Source organism: Halichoeres trimaculatus, unplaced genomic scaffold (assembly GCF_033239565.1).
Source record: "Halichoeres trimaculatus isolate MK-OKI-2021-1 unplaced genomic scaffold, fHalTri1.1 fHalTri1_scaffold_24, whole genome shotgun sequence".
NCBI classification, from domain to species: domain Eukaryota; kingdom Metazoa; phylum Chordata; class Actinopteri; order Labriformes; family Labridae; genus Halichoeres; species Halichoeres trimaculatus.
Genome location: NW_027437202.1, coordinates 6381848 through 6401218, shown reverse-complemented (window position 1 = coordinate 6401218; position 19371 = coordinate 6381848). Strand labels below are relative to the sequence as shown.

Below are 19371 nucleotides of genomic sequence, written 5' to 3'. Positions count from 1 at the left end.
GAACTGCTCACAACCATCCTCTAAATGAAGAATTTAAAAAAATAAAAAAAGGGAAAAAAAAGGGAAAAAAAAGCATTGGAGCTTAAGCTTGCTAATACATTGCAAACAAATAGAATCTGAAGCTAAAAAAGCACAGATTTTTTCACTTTTTGTGTACCTGAAATGTTCCCCTGATTATAGAATTACTGTTACGATGAGAATAAGTATGTCAGAGTCGAGTGGGAGCTCATCCCGTGAGTGAATTTCTGTCTTGACTGACGTGCTCCCAGATCAGAGGGGGAGGAGGGGGGCGTCTGGAGACTGGCAGCTGGAAACGCTATCAGATGGGGAGATGATCACAGGTGCGTTTGATGTTTAATGTGGTAGGCAGTTTGACGGTTGAGTAAGCCGAACCTGGGCGCACCTGTCTGAATCCTGATGAGGCAGAAGCTTCGCCTCGCTTCCTGACGTTACTGCAGTGGAGTTTTCATCCAAGCACTGAGCACGCTCACAGACGAAACATGAACCATGAGTAAAACACGTTATGTGTCCATCTGTGCATCTGTTTTTGAAGCTGAGGAAGTTGCTGATTTGTCATCTCAGTCGGCTAAAAGTAGAAAACACCCATTTCCTTTTAAATGATGCAAATTGTTGCCTAACTAGTTTAACTCCCTGAGTGATGTAACACCAGGGATCATCGTTAGCAACCTGGCTGTGTCTCCTCCCTCCTTGGACGCTCATCCCTCAACCCTCCCTGCTGCTGACAGGGAGCAGCCGCCTCCTCTCCCGTTTCCTCCCCGAGCCAGGCTTTACAAATTCCCTCTGATTTACAAGGTCATAAAACTCTCCTCCTCCTCCTCCTTCTCTCCTGCTTCAATCAGGCTCTCCAGCTGAAGCAGTTATTTTATAACTCCCCCAGCACATGCTCCTGTACAAGGCTGCTGCAATTGATCTGCTTCCTGGTTTCAGATGGAGAGCTGCGCCCACGTACGGTGCATACGAATGCAGCTTCTGCAGGAGCCCTGTGCAGACGTGTTGGTAGTTATTGCATCCTTCAACCTTCAAGTGAGTCTTTTTCGAAGTGGAGGGGAGGATTCAGCCACGCTCCATGGAGCATTTGGCGAGCGATGTCTTCTGACCGTGAAGCTTTGTGTGACGTCGTCTCAAAGGGTCACAGCAATGTCTCTCTGCTGCTGCTGCTGCTGCTGCTGCTGCATCCATGTGCTCTCATCTTTAATGTACGACCATTTATGATTCTCTCTATAAGCCTGACCCACAGTGATCACAGTCCTCCTTTCTACGCCTGCGTAAAACAGAAGTTTCAGAAATGTGTTTTTGTGTTCATCTCCAGGTGCCCACACTAAATAAATCCCCTCATATACACTCACACAATAAATCCCAGCCCTCCTGAGTGAAAAGATTACAGGATAGAGATTCCACCCTCTAATTAGGACTTCATCTGTCTCTTTCTCACACACACTCACACACACACACACACAAACACAGCAGGCTGCTTTAGTTACAGCAGGCTGGCTGGAGGCATCTGATAGCCGCGCCTCCAGGGACTCTGACGAGCGGCTACCTGAAATATAAACCCGAGAAGGAAGCTCTGAGGTGGACACACACACACTCACACACACACACACACACACACACACACACACACACATTCAAAGCGAGGGCAGCAAAATGTCCTGGAGGCAGAGCCGGAGCTCAAAGGCCGGCTTGTTTATACGAGTGAAGTGTAAATTGGAAACAGGCAGCTGTAACAATAATGAGCTGTTCCTGCCTCATGAGTGCTGAAAGTTGGTGTAATCAATAATATTATGGTGTGTATCAGCATGTGTGTGTGTGTGTGTGTGGACGTGGAGGGGAAAATGACCAGTTTCATCCAGAAGGGTTCAGGAAAAATTGCGGCCTTGTCCTCATTTTTGGGAATCAAAGAGCAGCTTCAGAAGAGTTTTATTTTTTTGCGTCTCGGTCCAAAGCGATTAACACTTTTAAAGAAATTAACTTAACGTCTTCTTTGACTTCACAGCGACTGCCAAGAAACTCTGAAGACTCCCAAACCAACTCACGGCTCAGTCCAAAAAAAACCTCCTGACCTAATTCTGCGACTTTTACTCCTGTGAGATTTTAACTTTGACGCTCTCCTTAAACAAAGTTTACCCTCCTGTTCTGAAACATCTGAACACACTGTGTAATCTGCTCCGAGGTGCAATCACCACAGTGAATTCAGAGAACCTTAACAGCGCCCTTGAAGATGAAAGCTCACTTGAAGGCGGCGAAAAAGGAATATTAAAACCATCTTTTATTGGGAGCTGCATATAAATGTGTTCCAAGGGGGTAAAACAGATGTATGACACCTTTAAGGCTGAAACAAACAGGAAGTAAACAGAGGAGAAAGTTCGTGACGTGACTTTTGCTCTTTGTCGTTGTGTTTTCAAAGCTTCATTGTGTCAGAACAAGGACATCAAGGCTCAGGTAGACTCAGGAACAAAAGCTGGGTTTTGTGTGCGCTGATGCTCTTCATGCTGGGTTATTTTTAGCTCTGCTTGCTATTGTAGCCAGATGGTCAGCCAGGTAGCTCGAACAAAAGTTCAGCGGGCCACAGAACAGAGTAATGATCCTGATCCTTTCAGAAAAATGTAATTCAGGATGAGGAAGGAGCTTAACCTCAATAATCCAAACACAACGTTAAATTTTAACAACCGACTGTGTCTTTGTGTTTGTTCCAGGACAAAAAGAAATACCTGGACATCATCCACAGCTACATGGAGGTCCATGGCACTGTACACGGCACCAGCACCGTGCACCTTCCAAGCTACGTCAAGAACCACGGCATCCTCAGCGGACGAGACCTGCAGTTCCTCCTCCGAGAAACCAAGGTGAGCCAGACAACATTCAGCTTCCAACAAAATCCTGCCGACAATGCCAAGTGAAGGTGAAACCCATCGTTAGCGCGGAGATCCAAAGATCTGTTCGATTTCTTCACCTCTGAAATCTGATGCTGAGGCAGACGGAGAGGAAAGAGCGAGACATCAGACGACAGAGGCGCGCGTCGAGTTCAGACGGCTATAGAAGCAGATGGATCGCTGCAGCCAAGAGAAAATCTTTGTGCTGCGAGCCTTAAGAGAGCTTATTGTGTTGTCGGAGGAAGATGAAGGCGCCTGAAAATTGGCGCTGGAGAGCCTGGGATGGTGGAAACTTCTGGCGGTGTGATAAAACTTTAATATCAGAGTGAAAAACTCCACATTTTGGTTCTGATGTTGTCAGAAAAAGCAGAGCAGCAGGAGTAGATTCCTCCATCCTACCCTATCATTACTCAGCGTGAGCTAATTGGCCTCTGGGGATTATTTTTCACAGAGTATGAAGTCAGATTACACACTGTGTGACTTATTTTCTCCTCCTCACCCACAGGTTTAAGCACATCCTTTGTCTTCTGCACTGTATTGTTTTATATTCTGCGTGGTAGAGAAGAAAAACATCCCATGGCAGGTGCTGGAAATAGAAAATCAGACAGCCTAATTAGCCCTGCGGCTCATTAAACTCAGCGTGCTTTTTGTTTTAGGTGATGTGGCGCAGCCTTCGTGAGCACAGTAACGCAGGAGCTTCCTGATTTGCATGACGCCTCTCTGTCCGTTCGGGTCATTCACTTGGATTTGCGTAAAAGTAGAGATAGCAGATGTAGTTTTCATCTCCTCACGAACGATTAAAGACCTGGGCGCCGGAGGAGTCTGCAGGAATGAAGATGATAGGATCAAACTTGCAAACACAGCTCGTGGCGTTGTCGCTGCAGCATCTGGAATCAGGATTGAAATGCAGATGCAGAAATCAATAGAGCATCAGCTTCGATGTGTTACATTGCAGACTTCATGCAGGATGTCCTTGACGTGCCGTGCTAAGCCGTGCATGAAAACGAACGCATCAAACCGCCGAAAGGCATCCTCACAGAGCCTTTGGCGAAACGCCACGACTCCTCCTGACTCCTCATTTCCAATCCTTCACAGTCACGTAAAAGACGCAGGCGTCATTCATGTGTTTCTACCTCTGAGCCTCTCTGTCACTACACATTTGCTGCTTCTCCTCTCAACCATAGCAGCTCCCCCTCCCTTCCTCCTCCTCCTCCTCCTCCCTATAAATAGTGGGTGACTGTTTCCCAGCGTTGGAGAGCTTTTGCATGCATGCACAACACTCACAGGAGGAAAGGGTGTGATGTGCTGCCTCCTGTTGGCAGAAGTCTGCGCTGACAGACTGAGACTCCTCTTGGTGTGATTCTTTAAGAATACACAAACACTTCATTGTACAGTGAGTCATGTATCAAACTATCTGTTCTCATACCAAGCAGACAATACATCCACACACACACTGAGTGAAGCAGCTCTGCAGTAAATGAGCTCGTCTCTCGGTGTCTCCATAACTGTCACATGCTCACACTGAAACACACTCCTCCAGGAGCAACAAGCAGGCCGCTGCCTCCGTCGGCCTCTGCTTGTTTTCCTCCCTCAAAAAAGTGCTGCCTCAGCTGTAATTTGTGCTGATAACACAGGAGGCTAACTGCTGCTATCAGCAGTCAACAGGGACTCCTCAAACAGGCGGTGAACTCCTTACCTCTCCTAACCCTGTCTCTCCTCAGCTGTTTTATGGTTATTGTTTTACGCCTCTGTTTCTCCTCCACTCAGTTATTCGTCGGCCTGTCCTTCCCCTATGAGGGTCCAGCCCCCTTAGAGGCCATCGCCAACGGCTGCGCCTTCCTCAACCCGAAATTCACTCCACCCAAAAGCAGCAAGAACACCGACTTCTTCAAAGGGAAGCCCACGCTGAGAGAGGTAAGGAGGAGTAGGGTGACTGAAGGCCTCACTGTGACCTCTGGGTGCTCTTTGTGTCTGTCTAACCTCTGCTCTCCCTGCAGCTCACCTCTCAGCACCCGTACGCCGAGGTTTATATCGGACAACCGCACGTCTGGACGGTGGATATCGAGAACCCGGCGGAGGTGGAGAGAGCAATCCGCTCCATCCTGAGCCAGAAGGTGAGACAGCAGAAAGACTCGTCCCTCCAAACATCCAGGAGCTCGGGAACCCGCTCTGCTGCACCGCTCAGAACAATAGCTTTGTTCACGCCAGTGGAGCCTCATATGCTTTGTGATCCGTGGCCGAGCTGCAGCCTACCAGGCTCCAGCTTGGCTTGCTCTCCCTCCCTCTCCTCTTTCTCATCTTCCTCCCCACACACACACACACACACTCTCTCACACAAAGACACGGAGAGCACAGCGAGCGACTTCGTGCTCCAACAAAGGCTTCAGTTGTTGGTGCTCACCGCTTGAATTTTCCTGCGTTAATGAGAGGGCGACGGGACTCCAGAGGGAGCACAAATACAGGACGGCAGGCTGTTGAGGGAATCCAGGGCACAGCTGTGGGTTTGGTCAGAAAGCTGTTGACTGACGTATGTTTCTGTTTGTGTGATCAGATCGAGCCCTACCTGCCCTATGAGTTCACCTGTGAGGGGATGCTGCAGAGAGTCAACGCCTTCATCGAGAACCAGGTACTGTCTGCAGATTGTTTGGCTGCAAACGCTGCAAACTTTGGATTTCATCCCTGTTAACACAAATCCAATCATGTGTCATCAGGACTTCTGCCACGGTCAGGTGATGTGGCCTCCGCTCAGCGCTCTGCAGGTGAAGCTGGCTGAGCCGGGGCGGACCTGTAAGCAGGTGTGTCAGGAGGAGCAGCTCATCTGTGAGCCGTCTTTCTTCCAGCACCTCAACAAGGACAAGGACCTGGCCAGGTGAGACACAGCATGATTCTGAGCTCCAGTTGTTGTTGTTAGAGTGTCCTTAAGGTGGCAGCACACCTCAGGTTTGATTCATATGCTGTCATAAAATGCAGTGGCTTTGAAACAGCTGCAGTATCATGTTATTACCACTAGATGTCCTCATGTGTTCACTGTCAGAAATGGGTCAAGGCTGATGCAGAGAAACTTCAACTCTCCCTCCTCCTCCTGGTTTTCTCTCCTCCAGGTTTGGTGTGGACTGTCAGACGGTGGAGTCCAGCTCAGACACGGTGGTCCCGGCCTACAGCCCGACCCGCCACCACTGCATCTTCCAGTCTGACCTCCTCCTCTTCAGCTGCGCCGGCGCCCACTCATCGCTGCAGCGCATCTGCCCCTGCCGCGACTACATGAAGGGCCAGGTGGCGCTGTGCAAAGACTGCCTATAGCAGCAGCACACGGGCTGACAGGAGAGGAGTGGGCGGGGTTTGGGCCGGCGTGGATGATGGAGGACGCACACTCCAGGGCATCATGTCAATCAAACACTCACCAGACTTTATTTTTGAAGATGTCCAGAAGAAAACATTCGTCATATTTATTTTCAGCCCTGCAGCCAAACTCGAGCATCCGTCACCCCTCTGACTCACCAGCAGGGGGCGCTGCAGGAACATTACTTGAATTAACAAAGGGAGTCGCCTTAGACGATAAACTGCAGCTAATCCGCTCTCTGCTGCCCCTGTGTGGACACACATCAGTACAGCTCACAGGGGCGGCAGGAGAGGTGTATGAACCACACTTCCTGTCAGCCTCCAAGCCCCGCCCCCTCCTTTTTCCTTCTTTTCATGCACCTGTTCATTCTTAAGGTAGGTTTACACTGGACTGGCACAAATCCTTACAACCATATCGACACACACACACACACACACACACACACACACACACACACACACAAATACAAGAAGAACCCAGTTTTACACTGTAAGAACTGCGGAGCGATGAACGTGTAGATGTTTTTACTCCAGAAGTCTGATCACTTCTCGACACACACCCTGACGTGAAGGAGTGGTCTCATCCCCCTCTTTAAAGACGGACAGACACGGTCAGTCCTTGACTTCAACACTTGATGTTCGTTTGAAGCGATGAAGAAGTTTGTGTTTTTCTTAAAGAGGCCAGTGACGACCCTATAAATATCCCCTTTGTCTGATTCAACGTTTGGTACGACACACCGGGGTTGTCGGGGTCGTTCTCCGTAGCTGAAGTCACCTGGGTGAAGTAAGTTGTGATGTTTTGTCGTAGATCATTTCCAGAGGCCTGCGGGGAACGCTTTGAGGAAACACTCATTCACCCTCCAGCTGTCATTTTTTACATCTCAAGCTAACTGTAAACATGCCAACAAAGTTTCATTTCTTTAATCCTTAATTTCCCAGAGATGAAAGATTATAATATTCGTAGTCCTTGTGGTGAATGGGGGAAAAATGCACTACTTTAATCGACTTGCAGAGGTTTAACATGATATTAGTAACACTGTATATTGTTCATATGGGTTTAAAGTTTTTTTTAATTTATTTTGTATACAAATCTTTATCTCTGTGTTTGCTGGAATTTTTTTATTTATAGGAAAGGTGAATTTCTTTTTTTTCCTTTTATAGATTTTTATTTATGGGTAGTAATTTAAAAAGAATAAAAACAATAATAAAAAGGCTCATGTGAAAAGTGTTTGAGACAAACAGAGGGTTTGTTTGCTGGTGTTTGGCAGAGAAAATGTGGAGATATCAGCAAACAGACCTCGTGTTTTCGTACACTTTGTGCTTTGATTACGTCACCGTTTAGCGACAGCATCTCTCACTGTGTCAGTTTTCTCGTCTCTTTTTTTTAAATTGCTTTTTGTTAACAGGTCAGTGATCTGTCGCCAACTTCTTGTTTTTAACGACATGATGTGCCTTTTTCATGCTTGAGTTCAGTTCCACTTCTGCTTCACACCTGACAGTGTCGTTGTTGATCGGAGCTAAAGTTAAAACCACATCAGACGCCTGAGAATCTAAAGATGAACTTGTATCAACGCAGACTCTGCTTTTTATCCCTGTCACTTCTCTGTTTTTATCGCCTTAAACTGATCAATTGCAGCATTTCATCTTTATTTATGCTCCTCCTGCAGAGATGCAGGGAGATGAGAGTTTCTTTAAGGGATCCTGAGAGCCGTCCAACGTTTAATTCTTATTTCTGTTGCCTTATGTTTTCTGTTCTGGTCGGAGCATGCTGTCCTCATCATCAACTCTTCTTCTTCCGTCACCATATCTGTCTTTGTTTAACCTCAGCATCGAATGTCTGCACTGTAAAAAAACTGAACACACCAACATGTATCAATCTTTGTTTTTCAATCTCTGAATGAATCGGTCCGAGCGGCGAATGATGAATAACACAATGACAGCTGTTTCTTCTTTTTGTTTCACAGTCTTTGACGAGTAAGAGGGATATAACTTTATTTTTAAATAAACCTTTTTTCTGTGACAAAGGCTCCGACTCTGGTTTCATGTGTTTTTTTACATCACAGCGATACAGATTGTGTATTTACACCAGCACAGAAAGTCCCGCAGCGCTTTGAGCAAAGAGTTATGGAGTTTGAGATGATTTCTCTTCACAGTAACACATTTCTGCACCGTGTACATTCTGCTGAGGAAACTACTGACGTCTACATTCACAGTCACCAAATACTGAAGAGACGGTTTAAGGCCTTGGAGTGAGGATGGAGTATTTGAGGGATGGCGAGGAGGTCGGACGGCCAGAAAATGCTGGAAAGTCGAATCCTTCACAGTATCACATAAAAATATTTCACAGATTTCCACGTTCACAGCTTGTAGACGGATGTGTGGCCTGTGTAACCCGAGCTGTAGCGATACCTCATCTGGTCAGCAGATGGCGCAAAGTGTTCACAAAGCATAAACGATGCAAGTTTTTTTTTCATTCCACTGAAAACAAACAGTTTTAGCTGCTTCCTGTTTGGATCCTGACCGTCTCATGTGACTGAAAACCAAAGATAATATTTTTACTATCCCTCCTCCCAACGTTAGAGACCAGGTGAAATATTTCCCATGTTACCAAGCCTCCAAACGGGACGTGTATTGATACATCCTCTCTAGCTATAATAATAAAAAAGGTATAACGGCGACTACACTCCACTGCTACATCAGCTACATCAATCATAAGAGCTGACACACTGCAACGTTTTATAGCACAGCTGAGCAAAGGCCTCAAGGAACCATGGGAAAATAAACGGCTGTGTTTTGACAGGGCAGTGAGGGATAACTGAGGTATTGTACATCAGATAGCTGTACAGAAAACAGAGTTATGGACGCTCAGAGTGCCAATCCCTTTTGTCTGAATATGAAGGCATGAGCCTCACTCAAAGTCCAAAGACAGATAAAGATATTTATGTACATCAAACTGTAAAACACTTAAAAGGTACCGAGTTTCCTCCGTGCCAGGTCAGATCTAAAAACTGGAGGTTGTGTAAACACAAAGGCGTCTGCCAGACGACTTATTGTGATTGTCCGTAAAGAGAGTGTCGGGTCTGTCCTCCCGTCCCTCCGTCAGTAAGTCAGTCAGCCCGTGTCCGTCCCTCCGAAAGTCCCATCTACTCCCTTTTTGCTCCCATTCTGCGTCCCGTCACTCAAAGCGCTCGTAGTTCCTGGTTTGTCGGACACGCGGGATCATGTCCACTAGCAGTCTGTGGTGACAGAAAAGAGAGCAAGGTCACACCAACAGGAAGTCAACAGGTGGTCTGAGGTGAGGGGTGTCAGGGGGAAGCAAAAGCCTGCTCTAAAGTCCACAGTCAGTCCACACTTACTTGACTCCATAGGCGAGGATGACGAGGCCGATGAGGATGCCTATTGTCCCATCCAGGTACCACACGTTGGGCTCGTGCTTGAACACCTCAGCGCTGATCAGGATGGAGAATCCCATGATGCCTCCGACCAAGGAGTTAAACGCTGCAAAGAAAGAAGGAACAGTGAGTTTCTCCTGTTTTCTTACGAGCTCCATGAGCAGGAACTCTCTCTGCTGCGCTTACCGTCAGTGATGAGGGCTCGGCTCGTCAGGACTTTGCCCAACATGAACTTGATCACGGCGAGGATGAGGCAGACCAGGCCGCTGATGATGGACACGCTGAAGAGGAAACCATCCTGAAGGAGACAGACACACACACGAGGAGTCAAGTTTATCACCTGTTGTTTCTGACGCAGGTTAAGCCTTGAATGCAAAGTCAGTCCAGCTGCATGACGTGGAGGAACGGAGAGACGAAGGAGCTGCAGAGCACTCAGCGCCTCTGCAGCAACATTAATATTGCACCACGGCCTTGGAGCCATGAAAAGCTGCTTTGGTGAGTTCACAGACATCAAAGAGGAGATGGGAAGAATCTCAGCATGCTGGGAAAAACCTGAGTCAGTCAGTGTGACTCAGCTGTGGAAATTAAAACTAAACTGCACATTATCTGAATCTTTCAAACAGACTCTGACTTCAGCGTCAGCTCATCTCTGCCAAGACGAATGCAACTAAAAACCCACTAGGTCCAGTAAATCAACGGAGGATTTAGGATTTTATTGAATTTTAAGCCCTGGTGAGTTACAGACGCTGCTGAAACTCTGAATCAGAGGAAGAGTTTTTTGTTATGCAGCGTCTTTTAGGACGCCGCCAATCAAACGGCGCCCACACAGCCTGGGTGACGCATGATGTTTTTCACATATAACTAAAAACCTCATTGTTTGGACGCCGTCAATCAAGCAGCTCCCACACAGTCTTCATACATGGTGATGTTTTTTGTATATAACTAATTCTATTGTTCGGTCTCTGTCAATGCAACAAAAAGAGTTTTGATGAAGACTGATGTTTTTTGTTTGCGATGACGAATTTGATTGAGCGGGTTTGGAGACAATTTAAGCAAATAAAAAATAATCTTCTTGTTGTTTTGTTCAAACCCTCCTTTAATAACTTGACCACAGCGCAGCCTGACCCACTGACCCTCCGATAACCAGCACCCTGAGAAGGCCGTCGCTGAAAATGCCCTGAGATAAACAGAGCTGCTGTGAAATCCTCGTCTTTGGCAGATTGGTGCTATTACAGTTATAAAAGCAGATAATTCCCCGGCTGGATGAGGCGCTCTCGCTATGTGGTAAAGCTTTCAAAACAACCACCAAATCCACCGAAAAATCAAACATACACCCGTGTTTTGGCTTAAATCTGCACCCTGAGAGCATAACCTGATGTGGCCCCGCTTGAGAAACATCTGTCCCAGAATGCTAAGTGCTAAATGGATAATCTGACCCATATGGTGGCTGCTTTAAACGCAGATTTCACTCACCACTTCAGGTAGCAGCTTTGTAGCCAGATCATGGATGGCCTTACCCATGATGCACAGGGAGGAGAGGATGAAAACGACGCCCAGGATGACACAGGCTCTGCAGAGAGACACAGAGGAAACATATGAATGTAAAGCTTTTTTAAAATCTGAGTGAGTAACCCTGAGCAGAGTCTATCTGCGCCGTGGGGCTCAGCGTTTTTGGAGGCAGCAGATGTCCTGAAACCACCTCCTCCCAATTAACAAAGTCCAGAGAGGGAGAGAAACAACAGGAGCATATGCCCCGGTCATGCACGGCTACCAGTCTGCGCTAAATTCTGAAGGCTGCTCCCGAACCACGCTCGGTGTCATGGGTTTTGACTGGATGAGGTAACCAAGGCAACCCCCAGCATCACGCTAAGAAGTCTGCAGGAGGGGACACACACATTCGCAGACACACACACACTGGAGGAGCTCTCAATCCACTCTAACCAGCCTCCTGTTGTTTTGTGCACACAGCGGGTGAAAACATGACACCGAGGAAACAGATGCTCACATCTTACACGTTAGCATCTCTTTTCTTTGTGTGTTTTTGTTTCTCAATAAGAGACTGCACAATAATTTATCTTCTCCTGACATAACTTGTGCTTGTTACCTTGGTAACAAGCATCACTATTCAGCCACATCTCTGTTAGACACAGCGATGTGGTCATACATGGTGATAACTCGTGCTCACATCTGTGTTGAAGCCAATTACAGCTTCCTGAACTTTGTCCAGATTTCCCAATTAGCTGCTGCTGTTAAAAACCGACTTCATGTGGAAAAAGATTTAACACCCTCATAGCTGTTAATGACTCGCCCTGCGGACAGGAGGAAAATTAACTGGATGAAGTGAGCTCTTTAGGCTTTAACAGTGAGTTTGAGACTTCCTCCCCGGCTCGCTTTCAGGCGCCTGCTGCTCGCTGCCAACACTCGCGCCATTCAGCGCGGCTCTGAAAAGCCCACCTGACCTCGACAAACACACGCGCATGCTCCGCATTCTCAGCCAGGTGAAGATAAGACGTGAGGCACTTGTCTGTGATCGGTCCCAGCGGGCCGAGGCTGACAGAGCTGAAGAGACCCTCTGTGTGACACACTCAGAGCAGACCACACAGAACACACACACACACAGCGCTGGTGTGTGGGTAACACACTTGATTTGAGCTTTAAAGCTTTGTCACTTTATATCCACGTTCAAATAACAGAAAGCACAATCCTGCTCTTTAAGGAGACCAAAAACTGGTTCTTACATGTACTCCCGGTGCGCCGAATGGACGGCTGCGGCGTTGCTGTACCTCCACACGACAATGACAGAAGACAAGACGTCCAGCGTGGCATCAAACTGTTAGAAAAGACACTTTAGATCATTCTTCAGCAGCAAAAAAAGTGGTTTATCTGTGAGAACTTGAAGGGTAACTTACTGCAAATCCAAAAGCTGAAGCACTGTGACGCATGATGGAAACAGCTGCAAGGAAAACAGACACAAGATGTCAGTGCAAGAGAAACTCCTTCATCTTATTTACATTTAAAGTTTGGAGCTTTAATACAGCAGGGCTCATTCTCCTCCTCCTCCTTGTGTTTGCTCACAGGAGATTTGGTGTGCTAGAACAATGAAATGAAGAAGATTTCTGTGCACAAACGAATGAAGATGCCAGTCAGAGGTAGGGTGCCACTTTCAGCGTTGTGATAGATGTGTTAATAAACATAGATTGCACAACAACCCCCGGTGTGTTTCCTCTGCACACACCTGCAATGGGAGGGTGTCAGGAGAGACACAAAGGAGCCAGAGATGCAGAAAGATAGAGGGGAGGAATCCTCCCAACTCCTCCCTGGTTTATTTTTAGCGTGAATCACTGGGGGCCAGCTCCTCGCCTCAGCCCCTGCATGCAGAAACACAGCAGCTCGCTCCGTGCTCACCAGTCAAGCCCCTCGTATTATTCTTCCTGCTGCAAACCCTCCTCATTTCATCATCTACTCTCAGTCTCTCTGCAGGCTGAAGGTTTAATCTCATTCTTCTCCAGACAAAAATGAAAACAGAGAAATGATGCAGCCTTCCCAAGCTTTGGAGGGCAAACTCTGAATACCAATGAGGAGGAGGGAACTTTGATCACGTCCTGCAGGGTGCAGCTAAACCCGGTGTTTCACATCCTATTTTCCTCCTCTTGTATTTGTTTTCTTCACTTTACTGCATCGTCTCAGACTTTAGAGAGGTGTGTGTTGTTTCTATGTGTTGCAGTTGCATGTAGCTGCTTGGTGGAGGTAGCTGGAGTTGTATGCATGGTGTTACATTCAACACCTGTGTGGAAAGAGCAGGTCTTAAGTCTTTACAATGAGTTTTCTTTCACCTCCTCTGGCTCCTAAACCCGTCACACTTCGACACTCTTATACTAGAAAAACTGGCTCCAGCAGCAGCTGTGCCCCTGCTTTATTTTTATTTAATGTATACGTTAATGTACCTGACATGACACGCTTCATGTCCTCTTTTATCACACAGGGTGGAGCTTTCTGTTTGAGTAAATAAATAAGTCGAACCCTATGTCCTAGTTGTGAGTGCGGTAACACACGGCAAACAGATCTGACAGCAGAGCAGGTGAAAGTAAACAGAAGAGGGAGGAACCGTGTCCACACTGGAGTCTCACGCTTCGCCTGGAGTTGACAGAGCTCAGAGAAGAAAGAGAAGCAGCTCATGAGGTGAGTCAGGAACATATATGTCTATAAGCATGAACTGGTGCCCTACATCTCCTCCTTCCTTCCCTTCCCTCCTCCCTCCCTCATTAGGAGCACAAAGAAGAAGCTGCGTGTAAATGAATCTGCTGCGGCTCTGCGGTTGTCAAAGCCGAGCCCGGCAACTGCTAATTGGCTCCCAAGAAAGCTGGTAGGATGTCAGCGGGGATGGGGGGGGGGGGGGGTCCAGCATCACACTCTCCACAGTCTCCCCCATCCTCCATCGAGAGACGCAGGAAAGAAAAAGGATGTTTGCAGATTGTTTCTGCAGATCAGAGGACGACTTTGTTGTGAAGGTTGTTGTTACAGCTTCTCTGCTCAATGCACGGGCTGTGTTTTAAAGAAACAGCAAGAAGCTCCGTTAAATATTCACTCACACACATCCACACGACAGATCATCAGATCGGCGAGTTAAAGGTTATAAACTCAAAGCTGCACCTGTAACTGTAACAGAAGTTCCCACCTCACTCTGTGGAGTCATACATGACGGAGTAATGTTTTACAGGGGATGTTGCCCAGCAGCTATCACTCTGTCAACATATAGAGCTGACAGGGAACAGCAGCAGGTGGTCCAGACTGGACTGGCACCCTGCAGGCCATGAAGTGCATCAAAAATAACTCCCAGTCTAGATCCTCTCCTCGTGTCAGTGAGGAGTTATGAGATCAACTATTTGCTTAATGCTTAAAAAGTTACATAATAAGATAATTAACGATTATATCAATAATACTTGAGGCTTTGGTAAGCAGCCTGTTACATGCTGGAGGTTTTAACACCAAGTCAGGGGTCGAATCTGACTGATTCATTTTCTGTGGCTGAGTTTATGACGAAGGAGCTCATCATAAAAACTGACACGTCATCAGACTGTTACAGCACACAGCCAACACAACCGTGCAGACTAGTTTCAAAGCCTACGGTGGCCCTGAGAGCTCACAGTGCTGCAAGCTAAGAAAACACATGCAAAATGACAAAACACAAGCAAATTGAGAAAATATCTTCGACAATTTGACAACATGTGCGCAGCATTTAGAAAACACGCTGCAATTCAGGGTCTGCAGCCTACGAAGACTAAATTTGAAGATGAATCCAGCCGCCTTTCTGGATGTCATGAAGGATGGATTCAGTGAATCCTTCGTAGCCACACATATCCCAAGATGCATTGCGCATAAACGCTGAAGATAATGCACCTGACAGAAATCCAGAAGGAGTCCTGTTTTTATCCAGATGTGAAGGATTTCTAAAACATTAAAGATTTTGTTTTGCTGTAGAAAAATGTGTTGTTTGGGCTCTTTTTGAGTAATATACTGAGGAAAACAGTTCTTCATAAATCTTCTCATTACTAAAAAAAAATTGTTGATAAATGTTAATTCTCTGGGTTAGGAGCCTAACCCTAATATCTGAATTGTGCGGTCAAGATGTTAAATAAATCAAAAACACTTACTCTTATCTCATTTTCCAACATAACTAATGGAAAGAAAACCATAACAGAGCTGCGACTGAAAATCTGCAGCAACAACAAGCCTCTCGGGACATGTGCATCACTTTTAAGTGTCCTCTGGAAACACTTCTGTTGTGTTGTCTTTGCAGCGCGTTTTCTCAATGCGGCACATGTGTAAGGCTGTTTTCTTAATTTCTTAATCTTAATTGTGAGCTCTCAAGGCCACCGTATTAACCCGTCTCAGGGTGGAATGTAAAGCTTGAGTAACGTTACGAACACACCACAGAAGAGGAAGCTGTGAGACAGGCTGGTCCTCTGTTAAGTTTCCTTATCAAACCAGGAAGTGGGCAAGATGTTTAAAAACACAGTCTGAGCTCAGGAAGAGGCTCTGATTTCCAGAACAAAATGTTTCCCTCTTCTTGCAGGGTCCTTTAAGAGGGTCGAGGATCTGATCCTCTGTTTCTCACATAAACAAGGCTCTAATTAAATATCGAACCATTCCTTTAATTTCCAGGAGAAGAAAGCGTCTAAGTCTGATGACGCCGTGAAGAAAGGCAGGTCGGTGATTAGTGACGGCCTCATTCATCTACAGCGTCAGATTTGCATGCAGGGCCATGTTTCATTTATGAGTGGAAGTAGGCGAGATGTGACAGGCGAGGCGTGCCTACAGAGATGTGATCAAACTGACTAATGAAGATATTTGCATGGAAAGATGCTCAGAGAGGAGAAATGTGGTGAAAATGCAGTTTTTCCTCAAAATGATCTCAAAACAAGAGTGGAGAATCAGAAAAACAGGCTTCACTGACAGGAAACCACAGCTACACTGCAGCAAAGCTTGTTCTCCTCACTTACGCATCTGTCACACACTAATCTGCTGTTTCTGCAGAGGAGGAAGTTTTACAGCACGTAGCGATGACAGATCTTTAAAAATCTCCACCTTTTGAGCACCGTGTTGATTTTTACTTCCTGCTTTGAAGGATTCTGACATATCGTTGTCTCTAAAGTCCAAATAGTCCAATATTTTTGAGGATTTTCTTCTCTTTTTTCTGAAATTAGATTAAAAGAGATAAACCTTTGCCCTGCTGTGAGAGAAAATGAAAAAGACTTGATTTGAAAATCTTACAGAAACTAATCTTTCAGCCTTTTTCCTCATCTCACACCGCCGAGTGACTCATCTCATCCACTCAGGGGTCTCATCCTTGAGCACCAGGCGAGCTCAAACTTCTGCTGCCTCGTAAAGAAAGAGTACTTCAGCCACTGATGAAAGCCTCAAGGTTTAATTCTTCAAACTGCCATCAAAGCTAACATCAACCGTCGTCCTTCATGATGTGGAGTGTGTGGTGTAATCAGGCTGCTGGATGCTGCTGTAATTAACAAACCTGACTCCAAGGCCGACCAGCAAGCATCAGTATGGTTTTTTTTTCATTCAAACCACAAAGACAGAACCAAAGCATCACTTTCTGTGTGTCAGGAGGGAGAGGAGGGAGACTCACTGAACGCTACGATGGCCAGGATGATCGTGATGGCGATGGAAAACCAGGACACCCACAGGGTTTTCTTGCGGTAGCTTTGAGCTTCGTGGGGCTTCAGACGCATGCTGCTCTCCAGAAGACCTGCAGACAGCACAAGTATCAGCAGGGTGTAAAAGTGTCTGAAAATTAAAAATCCTGAATTTTTCATGCTTCTGATTACACTTTGTGAAAAAAGCAAATCCCCATGGATTAGTTTTCATTTAGGAGTTCTTTCAGGTCTTCACTCTCACCGTCAGTTGGGCTTTACTGCACACAGAGAGTCTGAGATGTTAAGTAAATATCAGTGTAAGGGAAGCTCAAAGAAACTGGTGGGACTGCCAACAAGTTGACATCTGACATGTGAGAGGGGCACCTCTTAATCCGTAACCAGGATGTAGGGTTGCTCCTTCAATCTTTGACGTCATGTGAAGCCGTGTAAAGCCCCCTCAGAGCTCACTACTGCTGTTTATCAGCCCAGGAAGTCACAGAAGGTTGATGCTCGAGTTAGAGGAACATTATGTCCACTTGGTCGGTCTCAGGTTTGTTTGGATAAATGTTAAACTTAGCTACTCCTATCTTACATTTTTACAGTCTTAGGTTGAATAAAACATGTTTTTACTGTGAAAATAAAAGAATACAAGGAAATCAAGACAGAAATGCCAAAAATGCAAGCACAGGAGCAAAGAGATAAGAAGTGCCAACTTCATTTTGAGTCCCTGCTCTTGCTGTGCCACAGGCTGCCTGTGTGTACCTGTCCCCAAGGCAAGCTGCTAATTTATTCACAAAGCCTGTAATCACAGCTGAGCTTTGAGCCAAATGCTGACATGAATCTCATACAGCAGCGTTAAGGTGTCTACACTCAGGTATCGATGCAGTGAGATTAGAATATTAGCTTTCAGGCTCCCTGAATGAGGCTAAACGGAGGCAGAGCAGAATAACAATATGAGGATACTCTCCATGGAATTACGCGCAATGCGCGCCTTGGCGACGGGGCGCCCTCAACTTTCATAATATTCCACCTCGCTTACCTCCGTCCTCCAGGCTGTCTGTTATCTTCATCTCCTGGTCCATCTTCAGAGCCTCTCCCTGACTTTCTGTTTCGGGCTGCTGCTGCTGGTCCCGGGGTTCCGCCTGCTCGCACTGCCCGTTCGCCACCTTGGGGTCCACGACTGTAACCGGGTCCGGGACGGCGGTGGGGTCTGGCGGTGTGGAGTCAGTCATTTTCTCGGCAGGTTGCGGTTCCAGTGAGGAACTCCAAAAATGTCACACCTGGGCGAGAAGTGCGGTCTTTCGACTGGGGAGAGACCCAGAGAAGAGAGGGAGGGAGGGGGGACTCCTCTCTGTGCAGGGCTGCAGGTCCAGATGCGCTTGACGCACACTGTAAGGTAAACCAGCACCGGAAATTAGGAGATGTGCACTTCAAAACAAACGCACTGAAACGAGCTGCAAAGCCTATTGGATAATAATGAAAAAATAATTACACACCCTTTTCAGAAACGGCTGTTATTTTTCAACACAAAATGTACTAACCCAACAAACTCAAATTAGGATTATTTACTTCACAGACACAGTTTGAGATATTTTTCCTCAAATAGTTTATTTTGCTGGATTATTATGTAAGGGTACATAACAAAAACATTATAAGGAACCTTAAAATATAAATAAACATCCTGTCCTTGGTGATATAACGTCGCCTTTTATATTATCTCAAGCTAATTTCAAAGAATAACATTAGCTAGTTTAACCAAGTAAACGCCATGTGTGTTCTTATTGCGTGCCCATGTCAATAACTAAATATAAACTCGTAAACTTTACAGGTATGAATCATGAACTACTTATTTATTTTGAAGGGAGTCACCGGTTTTAGTTGCTAAGTTCAGGAGACGTGCCAACAAACATGATACTCCGACTTTACAAGTCGAAGAGAAAACACCGAAGCAGGTTCCAGTTCGCGATAACGCGCAACATCCACACCTGGACGCTAATTAAGCACCTGCATCACTGCGCGTGCTTGGAACTGCAGCTGTCTCATGGGAAATGTTACTGCACACGTTACTAACATATAACTTTCTAAGAAAACCGAGTTTATGAAATAGTAAACTGGCTGCTGGTGTTTTTGATTCCTCTCCATGTTACCTAAATAGGGTTGCTAAGATACAAGGATACCTGACAGGCACCTGTTATGCTGTTTTTCTTGCTCAGTAAACAGCTGTATGTGTTTTTGGGTTAGTTTTATTCAACAGGTTTAACAAAAGATACACGTCACATGAATCTTTTTGGACGATGCATCAGGTTTTAAGGACTTCTTGCGCATGGTCCACTTTTAGACTCTTAGTCTCTGCTTCCATCTTGTGGTAGAAAAGAAGAATTGCAGGCTGAAAATGTTTTGTGATGAAGCCTTTTAAATAAATGAGCTTAATTGGAAATAACGATGTAACGTTTTTATTTGTTTATAATTATTACTATTATTTTTCATTATTATTTATTTGACGTTTAATTTTGTATTGTTTTTCTGATAGTCGGGGGTTACAAACAATAGCTGAAAAAAATAGTAGTTTCCTCTTATATGCTAATTACGGTATATATC

The 19371-nt window shown here is 45.9% G+C and overlaps 2 protein-coding genes across 2 annotated transcripts in view; one reads left to right on the top strand and one right to left on the bottom strand.

Annotated features, from left to right (window-relative positions):
- mgat5 (alpha-1,6-mannosylglycoprotein 6-beta-N-acetylglucosaminyltransferase) overlaps positions 1-6709 on the top strand; it is a 34807-nt gene extending 28098 nt beyond the window's left edge. Inside the window, exons 12-17 of the mRNA XM_074664515.1 lie at positions 2718-2867; positions 4662-4808; positions 4892-5008; positions 5446-5520; positions 5606-5763; positions 5996-6709. Coding sequence (XP_074520616.1) covers positions 2718-2867; positions 4662-4808; positions 4892-5008; positions 5446-5520; positions 5606-5763; positions 5996-6194 — 846 coding nt within the window. The 3' untranslated portion in view covers positions 6195-6709. The remainder of the gene's footprint in view (positions 1-2717; positions 2868-4661; positions 4809-4891; positions 5009-5445; positions 5521-5605; positions 5764-5995) is intronic.
- A 1467-nt stretch (positions 6710-8176) lies between these two features.
- LOC141785912 (transmembrane protein 163a) lies at positions 8177-18162 on the bottom strand. Its single transcript, XM_074664522.1, has 8 exons — positions 17813-18162; positions 16767-16886; positions 12535-12578; positions 12364-12455; positions 11099-11195; positions 9812-9923; positions 9590-9731; positions 8177-9469 (listed from the first exon to the last, which is right to left on the bottom strand). The coding sequence occupies exons 1-8, from the start codon at positions 18003-18005 to the stop codon at positions 9409-9411; spliced, it is 861 nt and encodes a 286-aa protein (XP_074520623.1). The 5' UTR covers positions 18006-18162; the 3' UTR covers positions 8177-9408.
- Between the last annotated feature and the right edge of the window lie 1209 nt (positions 18163-19371).

Bases quoted from the DNA above. Each gene is read 5' to 3' on its own strand.
- LOC141785912 (XM_074664522.1), bottom strand. From the start codon at position 18,005: ATGACTGACTCCACACCGCCAGACCCCACCGCCGTCCCGGACCCGGTT. The intron at 12,579-16,766 runs GTGAGTCTCCCT...TTTTCCTTGCAG, and splicing joins CCTGGCCATCGTAGCGTTCA to CTGTTTCCATCATGCGTCAC. The intron at 9,924-11,098 runs GTGAGTGAAATC...TGTCTCCTTCAG, and splicing joins CAAAGCTGCTACCTGAAGTG to GATGGTTTCCTCTTCAGCGT.